Raw genomic sequence first — 18,320 nt, forward strand, 5'->3', positions numbered from 1 at the left:
CTCCTCAGTGCTATTAGTCCCCATCTCATTCTCCTGCCACAGCTTACGTTTCCAGGGAAGGGTCAGACTGGGAACTGAGGGCCAGAGGGGTAATGCAAGAGATACCGGGAAGGGGAAAGAAAAAGCCAGAAGCCTCTCCCTGCAATTCTCCTAGTACGTTTGCAGCTGATTACAGGCATACTTATGCACTTGCAGTATCAGGACTCGTCATCAGTATTTTGTTTTACATATAGCAACTTTGTAATATTCAAAACACCCCGTCAGTGGTACACAGAAAGATCATAATTTACAGTTTAGTTCGTTATAATGAATAATTTAATATCACATGGCTCAAGCAAGTTCTATTATAGCCTCATTCTGATTTAAACCTTTTTTTTTTTTTAACCCAGGGATTTAATTTAAGGTGTTCTAACTTGCTTAGGTTTGAAGAACATCACTTTTTACATAATTCAGACCCACTACAACAAACCTTTCCTAGTAAAAATCTTTACAGCTTCTACTAGGACTGCAATTTTAACACACATTGTTATGTTGTTTCTGTAGCATTTTTACATTTGATTTCTTTGAAATTTACTGGGATTAGCAACTAAATCAAATGATATCCTTAAACACTGCAAACTAAAAATGAGAACAGGTCTTCAATACGTAAGTGTTAAGACTTTCACATTTGAATTTCAAAATCATAGTCATTAAAAGTAAGCTTGCCTGGCCATTACAAACAGTAAAGGTGCATGACTAATGAGCCTGTGGTTGCACATTCACTTACAAAGGAACAGTCAACTTCAGAAGGCCCCACCTTCAAATCCTGACTGTTGTCCAGTTGCTGACCACTATCATATATCCCTGTTGCTCAACTAGACCAACCAAGAACATCCCTTCCACCCAACCTCTGCTTATTTTTCAGTTTCCTCATACAGAGCCACACAAACAGCTCTACCGGCTAAACAGCAGTCCAGAACAGGAATGAAGTGGCTAAAGCAGCTCCATCGCACATGAGCAGCACTTGAGATGAACATGAAACCACAGTACATTAGATAGTCAACCTCACACGATAATGGAAGTTTACTTCTATAGAACCAGTAGTATTCTGCATTAAAAAAAATAATTATAAAGTACCATTAAAAAAAGCTCACAGCCATCTCTTAGCTATCCTTCATTTTCAGTTTACATTTTCTTCATCCAGTTTCGGTCATTTATCAACTATCTTCCATCTTTGTGAAGTATTTACATTGAAGTGCAGAATTAACTGAAGTTAGTCAACTTACATAATTTTGAACTTCTTGTATTTACTTTTTTCCCTCCTTTTAATCTAACTGCAGTGCTCGGTAGATGGAGAGGTATAATATGTATTACACATTAAGCCAAATTAAAACACGTATGGCATCCTTACTTAATACAAAATACACAATGTAATTTCATAGCGTTATTATAGTTCCATCTTCTTCTAATGACTTATGATCTGGATCTTGTACTTCATATTCCATGCTCACGCTGCCTGCTGAATGATTCAAGTTCATCTCACTGGAAGGAAGGAATCCATTTTGCGTTGACTCATGAAGGAGTTCAATTTGTGTCAAGGACTCTAGGCTTTCACTGGTAGGTGCAGCTTTTGGAATCTGCTGTGGCTCACCACTGTCTTCAATAATAATGTCCTCTTCATCGCTCTCCTCTTCTCCTTGCAAGAAATTCGCTAAAATATTTGGCGTGCTACTTGGAAGGCTAGATTCAGTAGACTGACCAGAGCTGCCAGAAGTCCGACTGTTCCTCACAACATTATTTCTCTGGTTTGCTGGTCTTACCGTAATGATCAGGTTACGGCTGTTCGCAATCATCATGTCTGTAACCTGATCAAGGCTTTTTCCTGAAACCTCTATTCCATTCACCTCCAGTACTTCATCATTGACAGCCAGTAAGCCTGTGCTTTGAGCCAGGCCTCCAGGAACAAGCCTAGATATGAAAATCCCTGGAACTTTCTCTAATCCATGTGGTGTTACTCTGACACTAGAGCCATCTCGTATATAGAATCCAAGGGGTTTGTCAGTTCCATATTTGTAAAGGCGTACTCTACGATGGGTTTCTGGAAGAATGTCTACATCTATAATAGAAGACACTGGTCTGAAGTCTTGTGGCATGCTAATGACAATGTGTGGCTTCTTCTTGTGATTATCCGGACGTAACACATTTGATAAGACATTTTTCTTCCTTGTCATAGTATCCGTACCAAAGGCACTGTAGTCTGCATCTTCTGTAAGACATAGCACATTGATAATTAGATCACTTTATGTGGTCCATATCACATTGCTATCGTGTTTTAGGTTAGCAGAATGAAACATCTCAGCTAGAAGGTTTCTGGCTTGCTACAGCAGAAACATTTCTTTCTACACATGAAACAAGAGCTTTAACGTTATGAGTTTCAAAGTTTGTAATACTTTTGGTCTCCTACTACCAAAGGAAAGACAGTACACACAAAAATTAAAGCAAGTTAGCAGCAGTAGAGATACAAAGAACTATACTCTAGCTGCTTGAGAGAAAGGTTAGAATGGAAACAGTGAGTACATTCCTAGAAACATTTTAATTTTATTCAGAGTAATTCCACTAGTTAGTTTTCTCTCCTCAGGTTTCAGATCATTGGAAAAGAAAGAATGAAAAAGGGAAAGCAGCCAGTATGCCTATTATTGCCTAGTTCCTGGAAGCTCGCCAAGTGACCTGGATTCAAACTCCAGAAAGCTTATTCCATTCTGTACTCTCTTCCCTGCCCCCATGCAATGTAGGTAAAATGGCTGTGGAACAGAAACAAAGAGATCTTGCACACAAATACTTTAAGCTAAACTGTTTGATACAAGCAATGCTGTAATTGCCACAATTTGATACAGAAGTATGCAAATGGCTTAGAATTTTAAGTCATACAAATACTTCTAATGGAAAAGAAAATATGTTCTGCAGAAGCAATTCTGATGCCTGAAATGCCTATTCACAAAAGGAAGCTTCCATTTTTCTTTTTAATATGCTATAACTCTTCAAAAATCAACAAACCAAAACATATTCAGATTCAAGTTTCCTTAGATTTACACTTCTATTTTTGCAATGTTTTCTTCTGCAGTAGATAAAAGCAATCAAGCAGAACTAGTCTGCACTAACCCTGGGGCTCAGAGAAGTTGGGATTTCTTTGTATTATCACATTAAGATGCCATTGGTACAGCCAAGAAAGTAAAAGAATTGCTATACATTTTAATCAGTGAATTGAAATAACTGTGGAAATGCTACCCTAGTGTGAAATTTCAGGAGAGTTGTCAATTGCTGATGAAAAAAGGACACAGTGAGAGTTTGTAAGTCAGAAGATTTTTTTTTTTTTTCCAGGCTAAGATGAAGATATACAGACATGTACCAGTTATATCCGGACTCTTCAGACGATTTAAGCAAAATAGAACACAGAAAGTAGTTCTGAAGCAATAGCCTACCACTATTCTAACATGTAATACTAACCCCTTCCCTTCCCCAGACATTAGGGCTGCTGAAAACAAGAAAAGGTTTTTAAGAATGATTGGTCTATTAAGGCAGCCTTGGAATTCGTATTCTAAAAGATAAGGGACAACAGGAAAAGAAACAAATTTAAATTAGCCCATCAAAATCCCAAAGAGATTTATTAAACTCATACCTTGTGCATACACAATAGTAACAAAATAGTTCATCAACATGGGTTAAAAAATGTGTCCTGATGATGGCCTTGTTTACATTTCTTAATTATTTTTTTTTGTTTAAAAAAATAATCAGACATTAAGGCTGGCAAAACTGTTTGCTAAAGACAGAACATCTTTGTATTAAACTTTACAGATAAACCTGTTCAACAATTTGACACAAGCAGGAATTATTTCTGAAGACAGCTAAGTCTACATGGCCAGGCGCTTTTGTGGCAATCTCAGTTACTTCAGGAAGACATTAATGCCTCTCTAGAATATTATATCCATCTTGCATCGTTAATTTTTACTTCTGTTTCTCAGATTTGGCCACCTTTCTACCCAGACTGGTGTTTCTGCAAGAGTTACCGAATAAACAAAGGCAACACTGACACAAATTGTTCCACATGTGTTACTTTAGCACAGACACCCCACAGTGCTCTCACTTCATGTGAGAAGGTGCCTACTGACAGCACCCTAGGGACTTCTCTCTCCCACTTCACCCACTGAGACAGCCTCTGCAAAATCTGGTTCCCTGCCTCCTAAGGATCATCAGGTAAAAATGAAGCTAAATCTAGGACTGGGCCAGGAAGAACAGTCTGAAGTTTAACAAAGCCAAGTGCAAAGTCCTTGCACCTGGGATGAGACAACCGAAGAGCCCAGTACGGGCTGGGATGTGTGTGGCTGGGGAACAGCCTGCTGAAAGGGACCCGGGGTGGACAAGCTGAACAGGATTCAGCGGCGTGCTGTTGCAGCAGTGGCAGGCTGGATCCTCGGGCTGCATCTGCAGGGGCATTACTAGCAGAGATAAAGACGTGATCAACCCACTACTCTGCACTTGTTGGGCTACACCTGGTGCACTGTGTCCAGTTCTGGACCTCGCAATTCAAGAAAGATGAAGACAGACTGGAGAGGATCCAAAGGAAAGCCACAAAGATGATCAAAGTGCTGGAGAACCTGCCCTATGAGGAAAGGCTCAGGACGCTTTTCTCTGGAGAAGTAAAGGCTCGGGGGTAACGTCACCACAGTATTTCAGTACTTCAGAGGTGGCCACCAAGGGGATGTAGACACATGGAGAAGACTGGGCAACGGGTACAAGTTGCACTGGGAGAGGTTTCCTCTCAATAGAAGTCTTTCCCCACCGCCCCAGTGAGAACAATCAATCACTAGAACAACCTCTGCAGGGACTCAGTGGGGTCCCGTCACTGGATGTTTTCAAAATGCAATCAGACAGTATGCTAGATAATCTCATCTAGGCTCCCTTTCCCATCAAAGATTGGGACAGATGATCTTTCAAGGCCCCTTCCAACCTGTGCTGTTCTACAATTCTAAAAATTGTACAAGGAAGAGTAGGAAGGTAGAAGCAAACAGAAGAATCTACACTAGCTATGCCTGAGAACATTAAATCAGATGATAGTAAATTCAGGAAATAATTTTTAGTTTATTTGGGAGCCTGAAAGGTTCTCTCTGAAAAGCACAGAATTACTATTGTTCTTCAACAAAAGAGGTTAAGGAGAAAAAAATTTAAGGTTAATTTAAGGTTAAATTAAAATAACATTAGATCTCAACATCAAAGAAGGCAGCTTTAGAAACACTCTTAGGCATCTGAAGAACAGATTCTAGGCTGTTAAGTCAGTTGTGTTGAAGAGTGGGTTGATTAAAAAACAATCCAACCTCCCAAACCAAAGCATAACAGGTGGACTACATCTGAACTGTAAAACACCTCCAAAAATGCAAACTTACCATCTTCTCTGTAAAATGGATTTTGAGATATCTAACGGACTAAAGATCAGCCCTTAAAAATCCTGTACTTCACTGCTGAAAACTAACACGCTGATTTTTCAGACAACATGGAGCAATTCTTTTAAAGTTTGTTAAAAATTTATAATCAAAAAAAACCGTGAGAAGTTTTGCCCTTATCTCTACTGACAACCCATCCAACCAGTTCTGAGTTAGACATCTGGTTGTTAAATTGTGAGGATTTTTGCAATTCAATGAGTTGCAACAGCTTCTCTTTTTTATTTGGAACTACAATTGCTTACAAAACAACTCGGAAAGGGCAATTGTGAAATAAGATACTAGATTTGCTTTAAATATCTTTTACTGCTAAATACAAAGTAACACAACACCAGCAAGAAAGTGATAGTACAGGTGAAGATTTTAGACAAACAATAGACAATGGTGAATTTAATATTAGAATTAAAAGTGTTAGTCAGTGCAAAGTTTATTTTTTAAACCATGGATTTCCTCCTCGCCCCCCAGCAGCCGGTATGCATCTTAGTGATCTCAAAAACTATGTAACAACTTTTTTGTGCAGTGCAAGTCTACTTAGTGTAGATCTCTGATACTTTACAACTCTGGTTTCAAAACTGCACAATCAACGTTAAATTCCACAAGAACAGAGAAAAAAATATTCCAAGCACCAGAAAGACATTGCACAGGCGAGACACGTCACTTTGCCTCATTTCAAAAGCTTCACTTCTTTTATGTTTGTAGTGGTAACATGTTTCTAGGCATTTACCACCACATTGCTCCAGAAGAGCTCTATTCTTTGGCAAGTTCTCCAGAAAGGCAGCGAGCAAGTCAGAAAGAAGCATTTTGACTATTAGTTGCATATAGTTCAGACTTTAAGACACATTATGTTTGGGGTTTTTTCCCCTTTGGAGTAAACTCATCTAAAGACAATAACAAAAATTAAATATGCACAATTTGTTTGTGCTAGAGTGCAAGTTGCACTAGTTACCTAGGATATAGGTACCAACACATTGGTACCAGTGAAGCCCTGGGTTTCTACTGCTTTTACTACAAGAGTTGGCTTAGAAACAGTAGCATACCAAAACATTATCAGTATTGATTTTCGTACAAGCGCTCTTACACATGCATTGCAACACTTAAGGGTATATTCAAGCTTGGGGGTTTTTCTCCTTAAATTCAACATGCAGACATTCAGATTCTTGTCAAAGAACCAGACAGAGTATCTGGTATTTTGCACATTCAGTCATATCAAATGTGTATCATATTTGACATTCCCAGCTTGCCACAGTGGGCTGTAAAGCTTCTTCACCTTCACAGCAGGCCACATACCAGGATCCCTCTCCTGACACTCAGGCCTTCTGTGTCTACACAGTAAGTTTGGCATATACTAGATATACAAACATATACACATTTATTACATCCAAGAAGTAGAGTTACTGTCTCATGCCAATGACCACAGTAAGTTTGTACTCTTTACCCAACAGTTAGATCTAGAACTACTCACGTGGCTTTTCACAACTTCCCTTCCAACAAGAACTGAGTCCACAAAAATCACCACCCAACCTGCCTTCCCACAACTACGAGCTAATAAGGCCTAAAACTTTTGTCCAAATCAAATTTTTTACGGTCATTGGGAAAACATGAAGATCAGTTGCAAATAGACTGGCTTTGAAAGAATTATCATGCAAGTATATCTGTATGTGAACTAAGAGATTCAAAAGTGCTTTTAAAACAAAAACTAAGATCAGAAAAACACGTATTGGAAGAGACATGAACTTCAAAAGTCTCTTTCAGAAGACAAATAAACAATCTGAAATCTTAACACTGAGCTGGTGCTTTTGCTTTTAGAAACTAACTTCTTAAGTTACATGACACATTGTTGAAGTAAAAGCATCCCAACATCGCAAGCCACATGTCAAAACATTTAAGAAACTATAAAGCACCACAGGGTAGTTGTTTTGCATTATAACTAGTCTTAGTAGTCTAAAAATTAAAAATTAGCACAAACCTTAAGATATACAGTTCACGTTACATAATTTGTGAGAAAAAGAAATAATGCAGAGTTGATGAAAACTCATCTCTCCAAACCTCAGCCAAGCAGCATGACTCTGTTTAACCTCTCTTGCACTGCTAAACAAATTTTCTAAAGCAATATTCTCGAGTACAAAAGCATCTTTGTTCTGGCACCTTGCTAATCAGTTTAAAGCTGCAGCGGAAAATATTTTGGCATAGAGCCAAAGGACAAGGCGTTAACTACAGATAGCGTTGAGGAGAATGTCCACATAGTGCAAGAATGATTTCAAGCTCAAGGTGGCACCAATTTGTATATACTTATTACATGAAATTTAAAATGAAAGCCCATAAATGCCAAATCTGTTTTCAATTTAACATTGTTCAATACAGATATTTTAAATGTTTTCCTGATCTATTTGCAAAGTAATGTAGAGTTACCCCTCAAAAATTCAATTTTCAAAACCCCAAAATCATTAGTGCATTTGAATACAGGTGAAATTTAGTATTTTTTAAATAAGCCCCAACAAATCTTGTCTCTTATTTAGTCACAAGTTGTAACAAAACATGGTTTTAGGAAACTAACCTATGCTTTTAGGAAGAGGACTCAGAATAGCTAGGACATTCCAGAGAGAGCTGTTTAAAAAGACAATTCTTCTTATTTTTCACTAAAATAAAACTTCAGTGAAAAGATCTACTTCAAGAGGTACAAATACATTAAACAAAGAATTCACTTTTATTATGTACAGCCATGTACATGCAGAACTTGCATGAGCTGTATATTGTAATTTAATACCCTGCAAGTGAGTTTTAAGGACATCAGAATTAAATATATCTTTTATTAAGCCATCATCTCTATTATTCTTGTATTTACAATGCAAAGTCCCCCACATCGAACTGCCCTTCAGGGCCTGTGCAGACTATGTCCGTTGCCCCCCCCCCCATTTTATCTTCAGTAAGATTTTTCTCACAGACAGAGTGACTCCCATACATCTGGATTTAATCATGATACATCAGTTTAACCTTTAAATTCCAGATGTCAACAGTACCTGTTAATCTGTTAAACTGCAGAATGAAATTCCAATAAGCAACTGTTTTCCGCAAACTGACGGCCATTCTTGACTTGTGCAATATCAAGCTACAGTTTAGATTTATCACTGGAGCAGTTTAAAATATTTTTGAGAGTAATTTAGATAAATACAATTAGAAGAGTCTAAGGGGAATAATGTGATCGGATTTCATTTCATTACAGGATCTCTCATTACAGCTCACATTAACCAAAACACATAATAAATGCCTAGGACAGACAACTTTCTAGCTTTCATAAATTAGGAGTCAAAATCAAAGAGAAAAAGAGTGCTTACTCTGGCATAACAAAATTTCTGAAGTTTCAGAGTCTCATTGTCACTTATTAATAACACTGCAAAAGCACCTTGTTGGTCCCATTTCAACCCCTTAAGGTGTTCCTTGGGTGCAATATACTAAGAAGTTAATACTATTTACCCTAGATTTTATTGTAGCCTGCTCATACCTTATGTTAGCCTTCCACAGATTGCATGGAGCTTCTCAATAGGTAAGACAGTACAATAAAATTTCTTGTCTTTTAAGACGGCAAAAAGTTTCTCTTCCCCACAGTGGCTTTTTGCCAAAGATCTTAAATTCCCAACTATTACTTACTGCTGGTAACACAAAAAAAGGTAAAGTTCCACTAGAAAATCCACAGAAATTTTTCAGATTACTTAAGAGAACGTATGAAAGCCACAATAAGTCTTGCAGGCAGAAAAGTACCTTGTGTAACTTGTTATAGTTCCAAAACAGCACAACCAAAGCTGTCCCATCAATAGCAGGTTTTCGTTCAGACTTTTGATTTTCAATTTCAGAGTACACCCAATAAAGATATGTGCAATTAGATCAATTAATCACACCTAAACAAATTATGCTGCACAAATTATGACACATCTCTAACTCCTGCAATTCAGCTTTAGTTACAGGCAAATTATGACAAAATACAGAATCAATTTATTTCCTCATTGTCCATCAAACAAACCTCTGTTCTATATGTCAAGGATACTAATGGAATCAAAGCCCCAGTTTAATTAACAGAAGTGATCAAAATGGTCATAACTAATACTGAACAAAGTACAGTGCTGGAGTGCTGGACTCGGATGCCAGTCTGGCTTCTTTATTCCCTAAAACTCCATAGCCAGAAGACTGTAGTCTCAAAGGGAAGGTGATGACAACTGATACTTTCTGCATAACTTTTCCTGCTAATCAATTCCTGGCATGATAAACTTAAGTGGGTTAATCTTGTTTCTAGTTCTGTACATTATATCAATTCTATTATCAGTTCTCACACCAGAGTACTAAGAAATAATCCATCATGCTTTAAAGGTACAATGAAGGTATAAGGTGTTACAAATGTAACACTAGTAACAGCATTAAACATGTAACACTAGTAACAATCTAAAAACATATGGTGTTAAAATATAAACTCAATAATCCCAGTCTGACAAAGTGGCTTATCTGTTCTCGTCATATGGCTACTGTAGGAGATTAAACGGAATCATAGTCCTTTTCTACCTCTAGGTTCTATTAAAGCAAATAGCTCATTCCTTTGGCAGTTCAGGACTGAAAACACAGGCTTTACTAGACTGTACTATCCTCAATACAAACAAAATAAACACATTTTGCCAGCAACACAGCAGCTGGCAGGCAGCCACACTGTTTTTGAATATCGTTTTTGTGTCAGGCTGTTGTGGAACTTATTCATTTTTTGGAGTGGGAAAGTTGATAAAAGCTTCCGATGCCCAAGTACTTTCTAAGGAAAATAATCCCGTCTTAGCAACAACCAGAAACAGTGCACATCTCTATAAAATAGCTAAGCAAGAAGCTGTCTGCTATTCAAAGATCAATTGACTGCCTTATTAGGATAGGAATTGCACATGCATGTGTTCATATATATATATAAATACACATGATGCATGCACACTCACACCTGTATGCACATAAGCAGAAAACCAACAAGTGCAGAAATCAGGTTTTCCTGACTTCTCTGGATTAAAACAATTTCAAATCCCATCACTAGATTTCTCCCCTCCACTTTAGTTCCATATACTGAATATGTTCTCCTGGACAAGAACAAATACAACTTCAAATTTGATTTTTTTTTCCCCCCTTCATGAACAAAAGCAGGTAACAGAAAAAGACAACAGAACTTTGAGCCTAGAAGACATGCCACTTTTAAAGGCAAACCAACAAACTCAGCAGTGCTCACATTTGAGGTTTGCTAGCTGAAATAAGCTTGTCATTTTGAAAGCTTCAGAACATTTTATTAGGAAAGTGTGATACGAGTAGCATATTACAAGGTTAGTCTTTAATTTATACTGACATTTAATGCTTCATGTAATAAGACTTTCAAGATTCCACCCTGTAATGGCCTCTCTTCTTGTCTGATCAAGATCGGAATTTTAAGTGAAAGGCAACCAACATACAGAGCACAAAACCCTAGAGGTTTAAAGCTTATTTTCATTTGCTTACATAAAACCAGAAAGAAGCATTTGTTATGAGATTTAACTTGACTTTATCTAACTGAACTAAATACAAGCAAAAAAAGAACGAAGCATAAATAGGTTGCCTGAGGAAGCTCTTGCACGAGAGGTGAGTTGTGAATACCTTTCATGATCCATAATTATTACGGAATCCAACATGATGAAATAGGACTGAAGGGTTTTTTCCTCCATACGTCACACTGTTTACTGCAGCACAGTATAACTGGATAAACAGATGATTCACAGACTTTAAGCGCACTTACCTTTTCTCTGAATGAAAATCCTGAGTAGAGGATTGGCTGTGGAAACTGCTTTATGATAATTGTCATCATTATTGATGGGCAGCAGGTCTCCATGAATGTCCGTATATCCCACTAGCACATCAACATTTGGTATCTTGTGCACATGCTGCAGTAATCCATAGAACTCCTCAAACTTTCCAGGTTTGGACCTCTCCAGAGAAAACCGTCGAAATTCTGCTCCGAACTACAACAAAATATATCTTACATCATTAATATGGAAATCTAACATTCTCAAGCAATAGAATGATTTTAATGTTAAATCATGGAATTAAAAGTGCACTAAAAACTACAACCGATAATATTGAAGTGGCATAAAAAGGTCACTTTAAACTGGGGTTGTTGGTTCCCCCCCCTCCAAAGTTATAACTATTTTTGGTTCTTGATAAAACATGTACTTTTGAATATGCAAAAATTGTTTTCATTGTTCCATTTAGGTCAAAGCATTCACTAATATGGCAGCTTAGCATTAAGGTGACAAACTAGTGGCAAGAATAATTGCAGATTCTTACACACTCACGAAACAACCATGCTCTTGGTAAGGGACGGCATTCATACCCAGCACTGATGTTGGTGGCTCAAAAACAAGATTATGATTAACCTCCTATGGTATGTGACTACCTGGAACTTTTTCAAAGAAATTTCAGTGCACTTTAGAATGGTATGCATAGATTGTTATACAGCCATGGTTAACCTATGCAAGACTGAGTAGTTCTCAGATTCCCAGTTGTTCAAAGAAGAAATGAAAAAAGCCACCTGAAGCCTAAAAAGGATGGCTGCTGCTTTTCAGTACAAACGATGTGCAGTAAAGCTTTAGTGAGCTGATCTCACATCAATTCTGCTCTTACCTAAAGAGAAATGTAAAGGAGGCAACTAGCCACTACTCCTTAAGAGCATTCAGAAGATTTGCCTGCATGGTCCACACTCAAATGTGGTTGTATCCAGTGTATAAAAACAGTCAAGACTCAGACGATATACAAAAACGATTTAATCACTGGCACTGTACTTTCAGGGGTAGGATTTCCCTTTAGTCAGTATGATCATTCAACAAAAAAACCCAGCTCCCTAGCCTACCCAAGTTTCAGTCTCCTGAATCATCTATAACAAACACTTATTAAAAAACAATGCTAGCAATGATTCAGTGGTGGCAGGTATAAGACTAAACTGGGTGCAAATAGAAAAGTAAGCATTTGATATAGACCAGACAAATTGCAATTTTAGCAAGCACAGCGGTAAAATTAGTGTTCTGCCCAACACATGCAGGACCCAAAGCAAACAGAATAATGGATAAAAATTACTCCAAACCCTCCATATGGGGCACATACAATATACCAGAGATGCTAAAAGGAATTAAGAGATAGCAGCAGCCAGGTTACTAAAAGCAGACTAGCTCCTATATGAATTTAAAGGGTAATAAGCTAATCATTAACAAATAGAAAACAAATGAAAAAGTCAGTTGGTGCCATTTTTTTGTGAATTCTATAGCTGACCTACAGTGAACATGTGGACTTCAAGTAATTTCTTTAGCAAGTTTAGTTTTAAGCAGAACAGAAGGGTACGTGGAACAAAATATTCACTGACTGAAAGTTTGAGCCTCAATATCACATACTTGGGTATATGTTGCACCGAGTAGGTGTGAAGGTGCAAAGGTGCACGTTACCAAGCCTCCACACCAACCTTTACCTCACATTTGATTACAACCTTTTGAAGAATAAAAGCTTTAGAGTTCTCACAAACAAACAAAGGAATGAAAATAAGGAGACAAGGACCCCGTTGTTAGCACGTTAACACCATGCTAACTCAAACACAGCCCAGCAAAAGAAGGTACATCTTCCAACACCCCCACCTTCCTCCAGAAGTTTCAAATAAAAGAACTATCTGGGAACATTCCTCTTCTAGAAATCCTCCAATTACAGTAACATTAACTAACAATAACACAGAAGGGATGATTCATACCTGCTCACAAGCAAAGCAAAGAAAAGCCTGCAGGAGGAACTCCCATTACATCAGAAGCAGCACGCTTAATCATGACATCAGTGAAAGACTTTATCCTGTCTCTCAAATCTTTCTTCAGCTATGTGAAGCATGAATGTCACAGGAATTGTCCATGCATTGCATCAATTTCAACTGTTTGGCTTTGAAAGACTCCAGAGTTTAAACATAATTCACTAATAAAGTTTAAAAAGCCAACCACCTCAATCTCAGTTTGGAGTAAAAGTTACCAACAATAGTTGGTGCAAATACCAAGAGACTAATAATCTGATTATTACTTCCTAATGGAGTTTTCCATATGTTCAATACTATTATAAAGCAAATAAAGACAAAAGTAAAACTATACAATTTCATAGTTTATTTTAACCCCCTGAAATGTTTTCGTTTTATATCAAATATTGCACTCCATTCAATTAAATAGGCTGCACTTACAACTTGTAAGAAGGTTAGAGGAGATGAAAGATTGTAAGAGACTAATTTACGAAGAGAAGGCTTCTTGCCACCTGAGCTCTTTCCAAATGTATGCTGTTACACTGGTAACTCATCTGGGAAAACACAGTACAAGCAATGTCAGTGCACTAGGACACATACTCACTTGCAGTAACAATATCTGCCTTATCAGTATATTAGATTTCATTCAGAGAAAAAAAATATTATTCCAAGTCATAAGAAAGAGGGGGGGAAAACATGAATTTTATATCTAGAGAAATAGAAGTTCATTTTGGGGCTTTCATACCACTACCAGGCACTCCAGTTTGGGGTATAAAACTTGATTTTCTATGATGAGAGAAAGGGATAACTGGAATTAATATACTATGGGGATTCCCCTGGGCAAGTTCAGACCAGTTACCCAAATCAAATAAACTAGACTAACAAAGATTTTGCTTATATAATTGCAACTACAGTTGGGTTGTGCTGGCACAGCTTTGTCAGTTGGGGCACAATTATTGATTTGGAGTATCTAAATAAAGAGCTGTACATTGCTAATAAGTCTTCAAAGCCTAGACCACTCCATGCTAATGGGTCCCTCCACCTCCCACACAAACCTTTCTTCTTTCTCTTTAGAATTTATTGCTTTCATAAAAGGAAGATGACTCCTATGCTATATTAAAACAAGGTGTGTTAAATAATGCATTAGCAACAAGTAGTTCTAGGAATGCCTTGAAACCTGCTTCACAATATGCACTTAAGAGACAGTCCCTATTTATTAGAACTTCTACACTTCCCTGTACAAACACCAAAGAACACATCAAACAGGTGATCCCTAGATATATTTTAAACCAAGGAACACACACAATGGGGGAACAGTAAGCCTAGAGTTTTGGGCTGAGGCAACAAGTATTTATTTATAAACACATCATACTGATTGTTTTCAATCTTACAAGAGCATAGATGAAAAAAAGACTTCACCAACCACAGTAACAACTATGCTTAACTAGTATGTGAAATCACGGCTACCAGCTATTCCCGTACTTTCTGGTTTTGTCCATATGAAAGTTACCACTTTAAAGAAATGACCGTCATTCAAGCTATAGAGACCAACCATACATTTTCTAGAAGTTTCACCACTACGTTATCCTTAAAAAACCCACACAACACAAGTCCTGACCGCTTCACCTATACTGCTGCTTTAACATTGCTTAGCAGGAAAGGAAGGAACAGAATGTAAACAACAGACTGTAGACCAGTTTAAAAAAAAAAGCCCACGAGACACGTTTTTCTACCAATGGAAGAAAACACATTCCCATGTAGGTGCGCTTGCAATTCCCCTAAACAATTAAAAGGAGGTTTTAACTCAAGTTACACACATTTATTTAACTAATAAGTTGCATTAATACTGCACATCCAATGCTTTTACAATAATTAACTGCAGAATACCATGTCAACAAAATATTTCAAGTATTAACCAGAACAAAAATCTAATTTCTTTCAGAACATCAAAGTTTTGTCACCAAGACTTTGTCTAACCAGCACATGAAAAATTAACAATAGGAACAACGGATGCAGATACACCTATGAGAGAATTTATACAATTGTGCAAAGCTTTGACAACATGAAACTGTCGGTATAAACTGTGACATACAGATACACTCATAAAACCAGTGTAAAACCTTCAAATAGCCTCTACAAGATGGCAAGCTCTACTTTAAGGTAAGCTAGCCACGGCTTAGCTTACCTCTACCAAGTAATGCAGGTTATGCTCTACTCCACCAAAAAAGTACAGAAACAGTCACTAAGTTAATGTACTCTTTTTCTAATTCAGACGAAGAACAGGTTTCCGAGTTTGAATCATCTCCAAGGAGATGTCTTTTGGCCTAGATATCCCAAACTTTCCCCAAACATCTACTTCTGTGTATGTACGCAGAAACTAAGGGGTTTCTCCACTAACCTGTTTTTGTAAAACACTTCAAAAATACTGCCCCCCACCCCCCTCCCCCTGCAGACAGTGAACCCAGCCAGCGACACCACCACCTAACCCCGACTGCCGCAGCCCGAGCGGGCCAGTGGGGGCTGGCCGGGGCAGGGACAGCCAGCTGGGGCAGGGAGGCGCCCCTCGGGCCGACGGGCAGCGGTGGTGCCCCGACGGCGGCGGCTCTTGCATGTCTCAAGCCACACCAGGGCCGCGAACCGGCGGACACCGGTCCCTCGCCCCCGTTGCCCCCCCCGGCAGGTGAGTCAGCACCTCTCCCGGTCCCCTCACCGTCCGTCCCCCCCGCTTCCCCTCAAGGCCCCTCACACCGACTCTACTGCCAGACACTCCCACAGGGCCGGCCCGGCTCCCCGCCGCCGCCCGCGGCCCTCAGGCGCGGCGGCCAGCACCCACCTTACTCTTCACCTCCATGGTGCCCAGGCTCCGGCTGCCCGCAGCCCCACGGTGAGGCCGGTTCATGCCGCCGCCGGGTCGGTGCGTCTCGCCTTCCCTCCTCTCTCTCTCTCCGCCGGGTGCCCCCGAGCGCGCTGCGGGAAGGGGAGGCGAGGCAGAAGGGGACGGCGACCGGCACGGCCCGCAGCCAACTGCCCCCGGCAACCGCGGCCGCTCCGCCGGCTCCGGCCGCCGCGACGCCTCCGCCCTCAGACGGGGGTGGGGAGGCGGGGGGGGACAGGAGGCGGCGCCACGGCGGCTCCTGGCACCTGCCGCGCCGCCGAGCCAGCGGCGCCCACAGCCGCGGGGGCGAGGCAGCCGCGCGCCGCTGCCAGTGCGCCTGCGCCGCCGGGAGGGGCCGGGCGGCAGGCGGCGGGCGGGGCCGCGCACCTGCCGCTGCCGAGCATGCGCAGTCGGCGGCGGGCGGGTGGCGGCGCGCACCTGCGCGGGGCTCGGCGGGGTTCCAAGATGGAGGCGGTCGCCCGGCGCGGGTGAGGAGGGGAGAGGAGGAGGGGCTGTTGTGTGATAAGGAAGTCTTTTTTTTTAATCTCCTCCTTTCTCCTAGGGAGCAGGTGTGGGATGTGCCTCGGGAACCTTTGCCCTGGAGTGGCCGGGTCTGGTGCACACACAGGGCGGAAGCGCGGCTCCGCGCCTTCTCCTCAGGCGCCTCAGCGCGTACCCCGCTCTGCGCTGGGGCTGGCTCGGCCTCGGGCTGCGCCCCTCGCCACCGGGCGCCACCAGCCAGCTCTCTGCGGCCTCCCACAGCGCGGGGCAGCCGGGGCCGGCAGCCCCGGGGCCAGGAGCCCTGAGGGATAGGCCGCCCTGGAGGCGAGTGATCAAGACACCTCAGACATCTTGTGATCCTGCGAGTTTAGCAGTAAAAGTGCACCGGTGTGAGAATATGTATTGGCAGATTACTTAAAATAAGTCTAGATAGGGCTGAAAGTTTGAACTTTTACTGTCAGGAGGCATCTGTGCACCCATCCTGGGCGTAAAGGTGTTGATGGAGGTTGTTTTCATTTTAACCACGAATAATACTGCAGGATCTGGTAACATATCAGAGGGCTTGTCTTAGGTAACCTTGTTTATTGGTTTAATTCTGAGGTCGATCAATTATTTTCATATAAAGGTCTGCTTAGCTACCCCGAGAGAGGTACTGACAAACCTCCTTACTGGAGAGACCATAAACACCTGAAGAAAAAACTTCCTGAAGAAAAAACTTTCCACATATATAATTTTACATGTATTGGTGAGAAGAAAGCATGTAGATTAATCTAGTTATGTCAACAAACCTTTGAAATACAGGTCTCTCCCTAATCTATAAACCCGATAGAGGAGAACTCGGGTGAGGTGTCCTGTGTAGACGTGTAGACGGCTGCGAAGGGAGTTCAAACAACTCCTTGGAGTTGAGGCAAGGTACGAGTGTCTAGTCAGTTCTCAAGTCTCAGTTGGTAATCAGTAATTAAAAATAAAACATCCGGTGCTGAATCACTTTTAAGTTGGTGCTGTTTTTTCTGCAGTTGATCTTGCTGCCGTCATGCCAAAGGCAAAGAAATTGCAGCTATCACACAAGCCAAGACAAGTTGTAATTAGTACAGAGGATATCGTTAATTGTTAAGTGTAGTTTGCTGTCAGACAGTGTCTAGGCTAATTCAAGTCTTCCCATCCTTTATCTAGTGTGTTTTGGTTTTACACTGCAAAAGGATACACAGAGAATTCCGTCTGTAAATTTAGATAAAAATCTGATCCTGGTGTAAAAGAAGATAGATTACAACTATGTGAGCAAGACATGGATAAAACCTCTTATTTTGTCACTTTGTAATTACAAAATTGAAAATAGTTTGGACTGCTTTCCATTTCTGTCTTCTACAACATGCTTTGCTTAATGAGCTATAGGAAAGCACAGAGAAAGAGTGCGAGTGACATAAGAGAACAGTGCTTTCTCCAGGTTTTTAAAGCTATTGGTTTGCCTCTATTCTTTTGGAGAGAGGGAGGAGGAACCTCTTGAAGGTGATTTGTGCTTGAAGCCATTGTGCAGCTACTTTTATTGCTGCAGATTTATGAAGTATCGTCTAAGATAATTTTTTTTCTATTGTGCATTCCTAGCATGGTTGGAGTGCCATGCAGTGGGTGTGGTAGCATGCTTAAGGAGTCAGGGCAAATTCATTTCAAGTCACTG

General features: G+C 40.3%; 1 protein-coding gene across 1 annotated transcript; it reads right to left on the reverse strand.

The window, feature by feature from the left end:
- Nucleotides 1-304: 304 nt before the first annotated feature.
- On the reverse strand, nt 305-16,485 carry PARD6B (par-6 family cell polarity regulator beta). The gene is made up of 3 exons (XM_074605373.1): nt 16,103-16,485; nt 11,251-11,473; nt 305-2,245 (listed from the first exon to the last, which is right to left on the reverse strand). Exons 1-3 carry the CDS (start codon nt 16,166-16,168, stop codon nt 1,416-1,418), a joined length of 1,119 nt encoding a protein of 372 aa, XP_074461474.1. The 5' UTR covers nt 16,169-16,485; the 3' UTR covers nt 305-1,415.
- Between the last annotated feature and the right edge of the window lie 1,835 nt (nt 16,486-18,320).

The sequence above is a fragment of the Larus michahellis genome, chromosome 12, assembly GCF_964199755.1.
Source record: "Larus michahellis chromosome 12, bLarMic1.1, whole genome shotgun sequence".
NCBI classification, from domain to species: Eukaryota; Metazoa; Chordata; class Aves; order Charadriiformes; family Laridae; genus Larus; species Larus michahellis.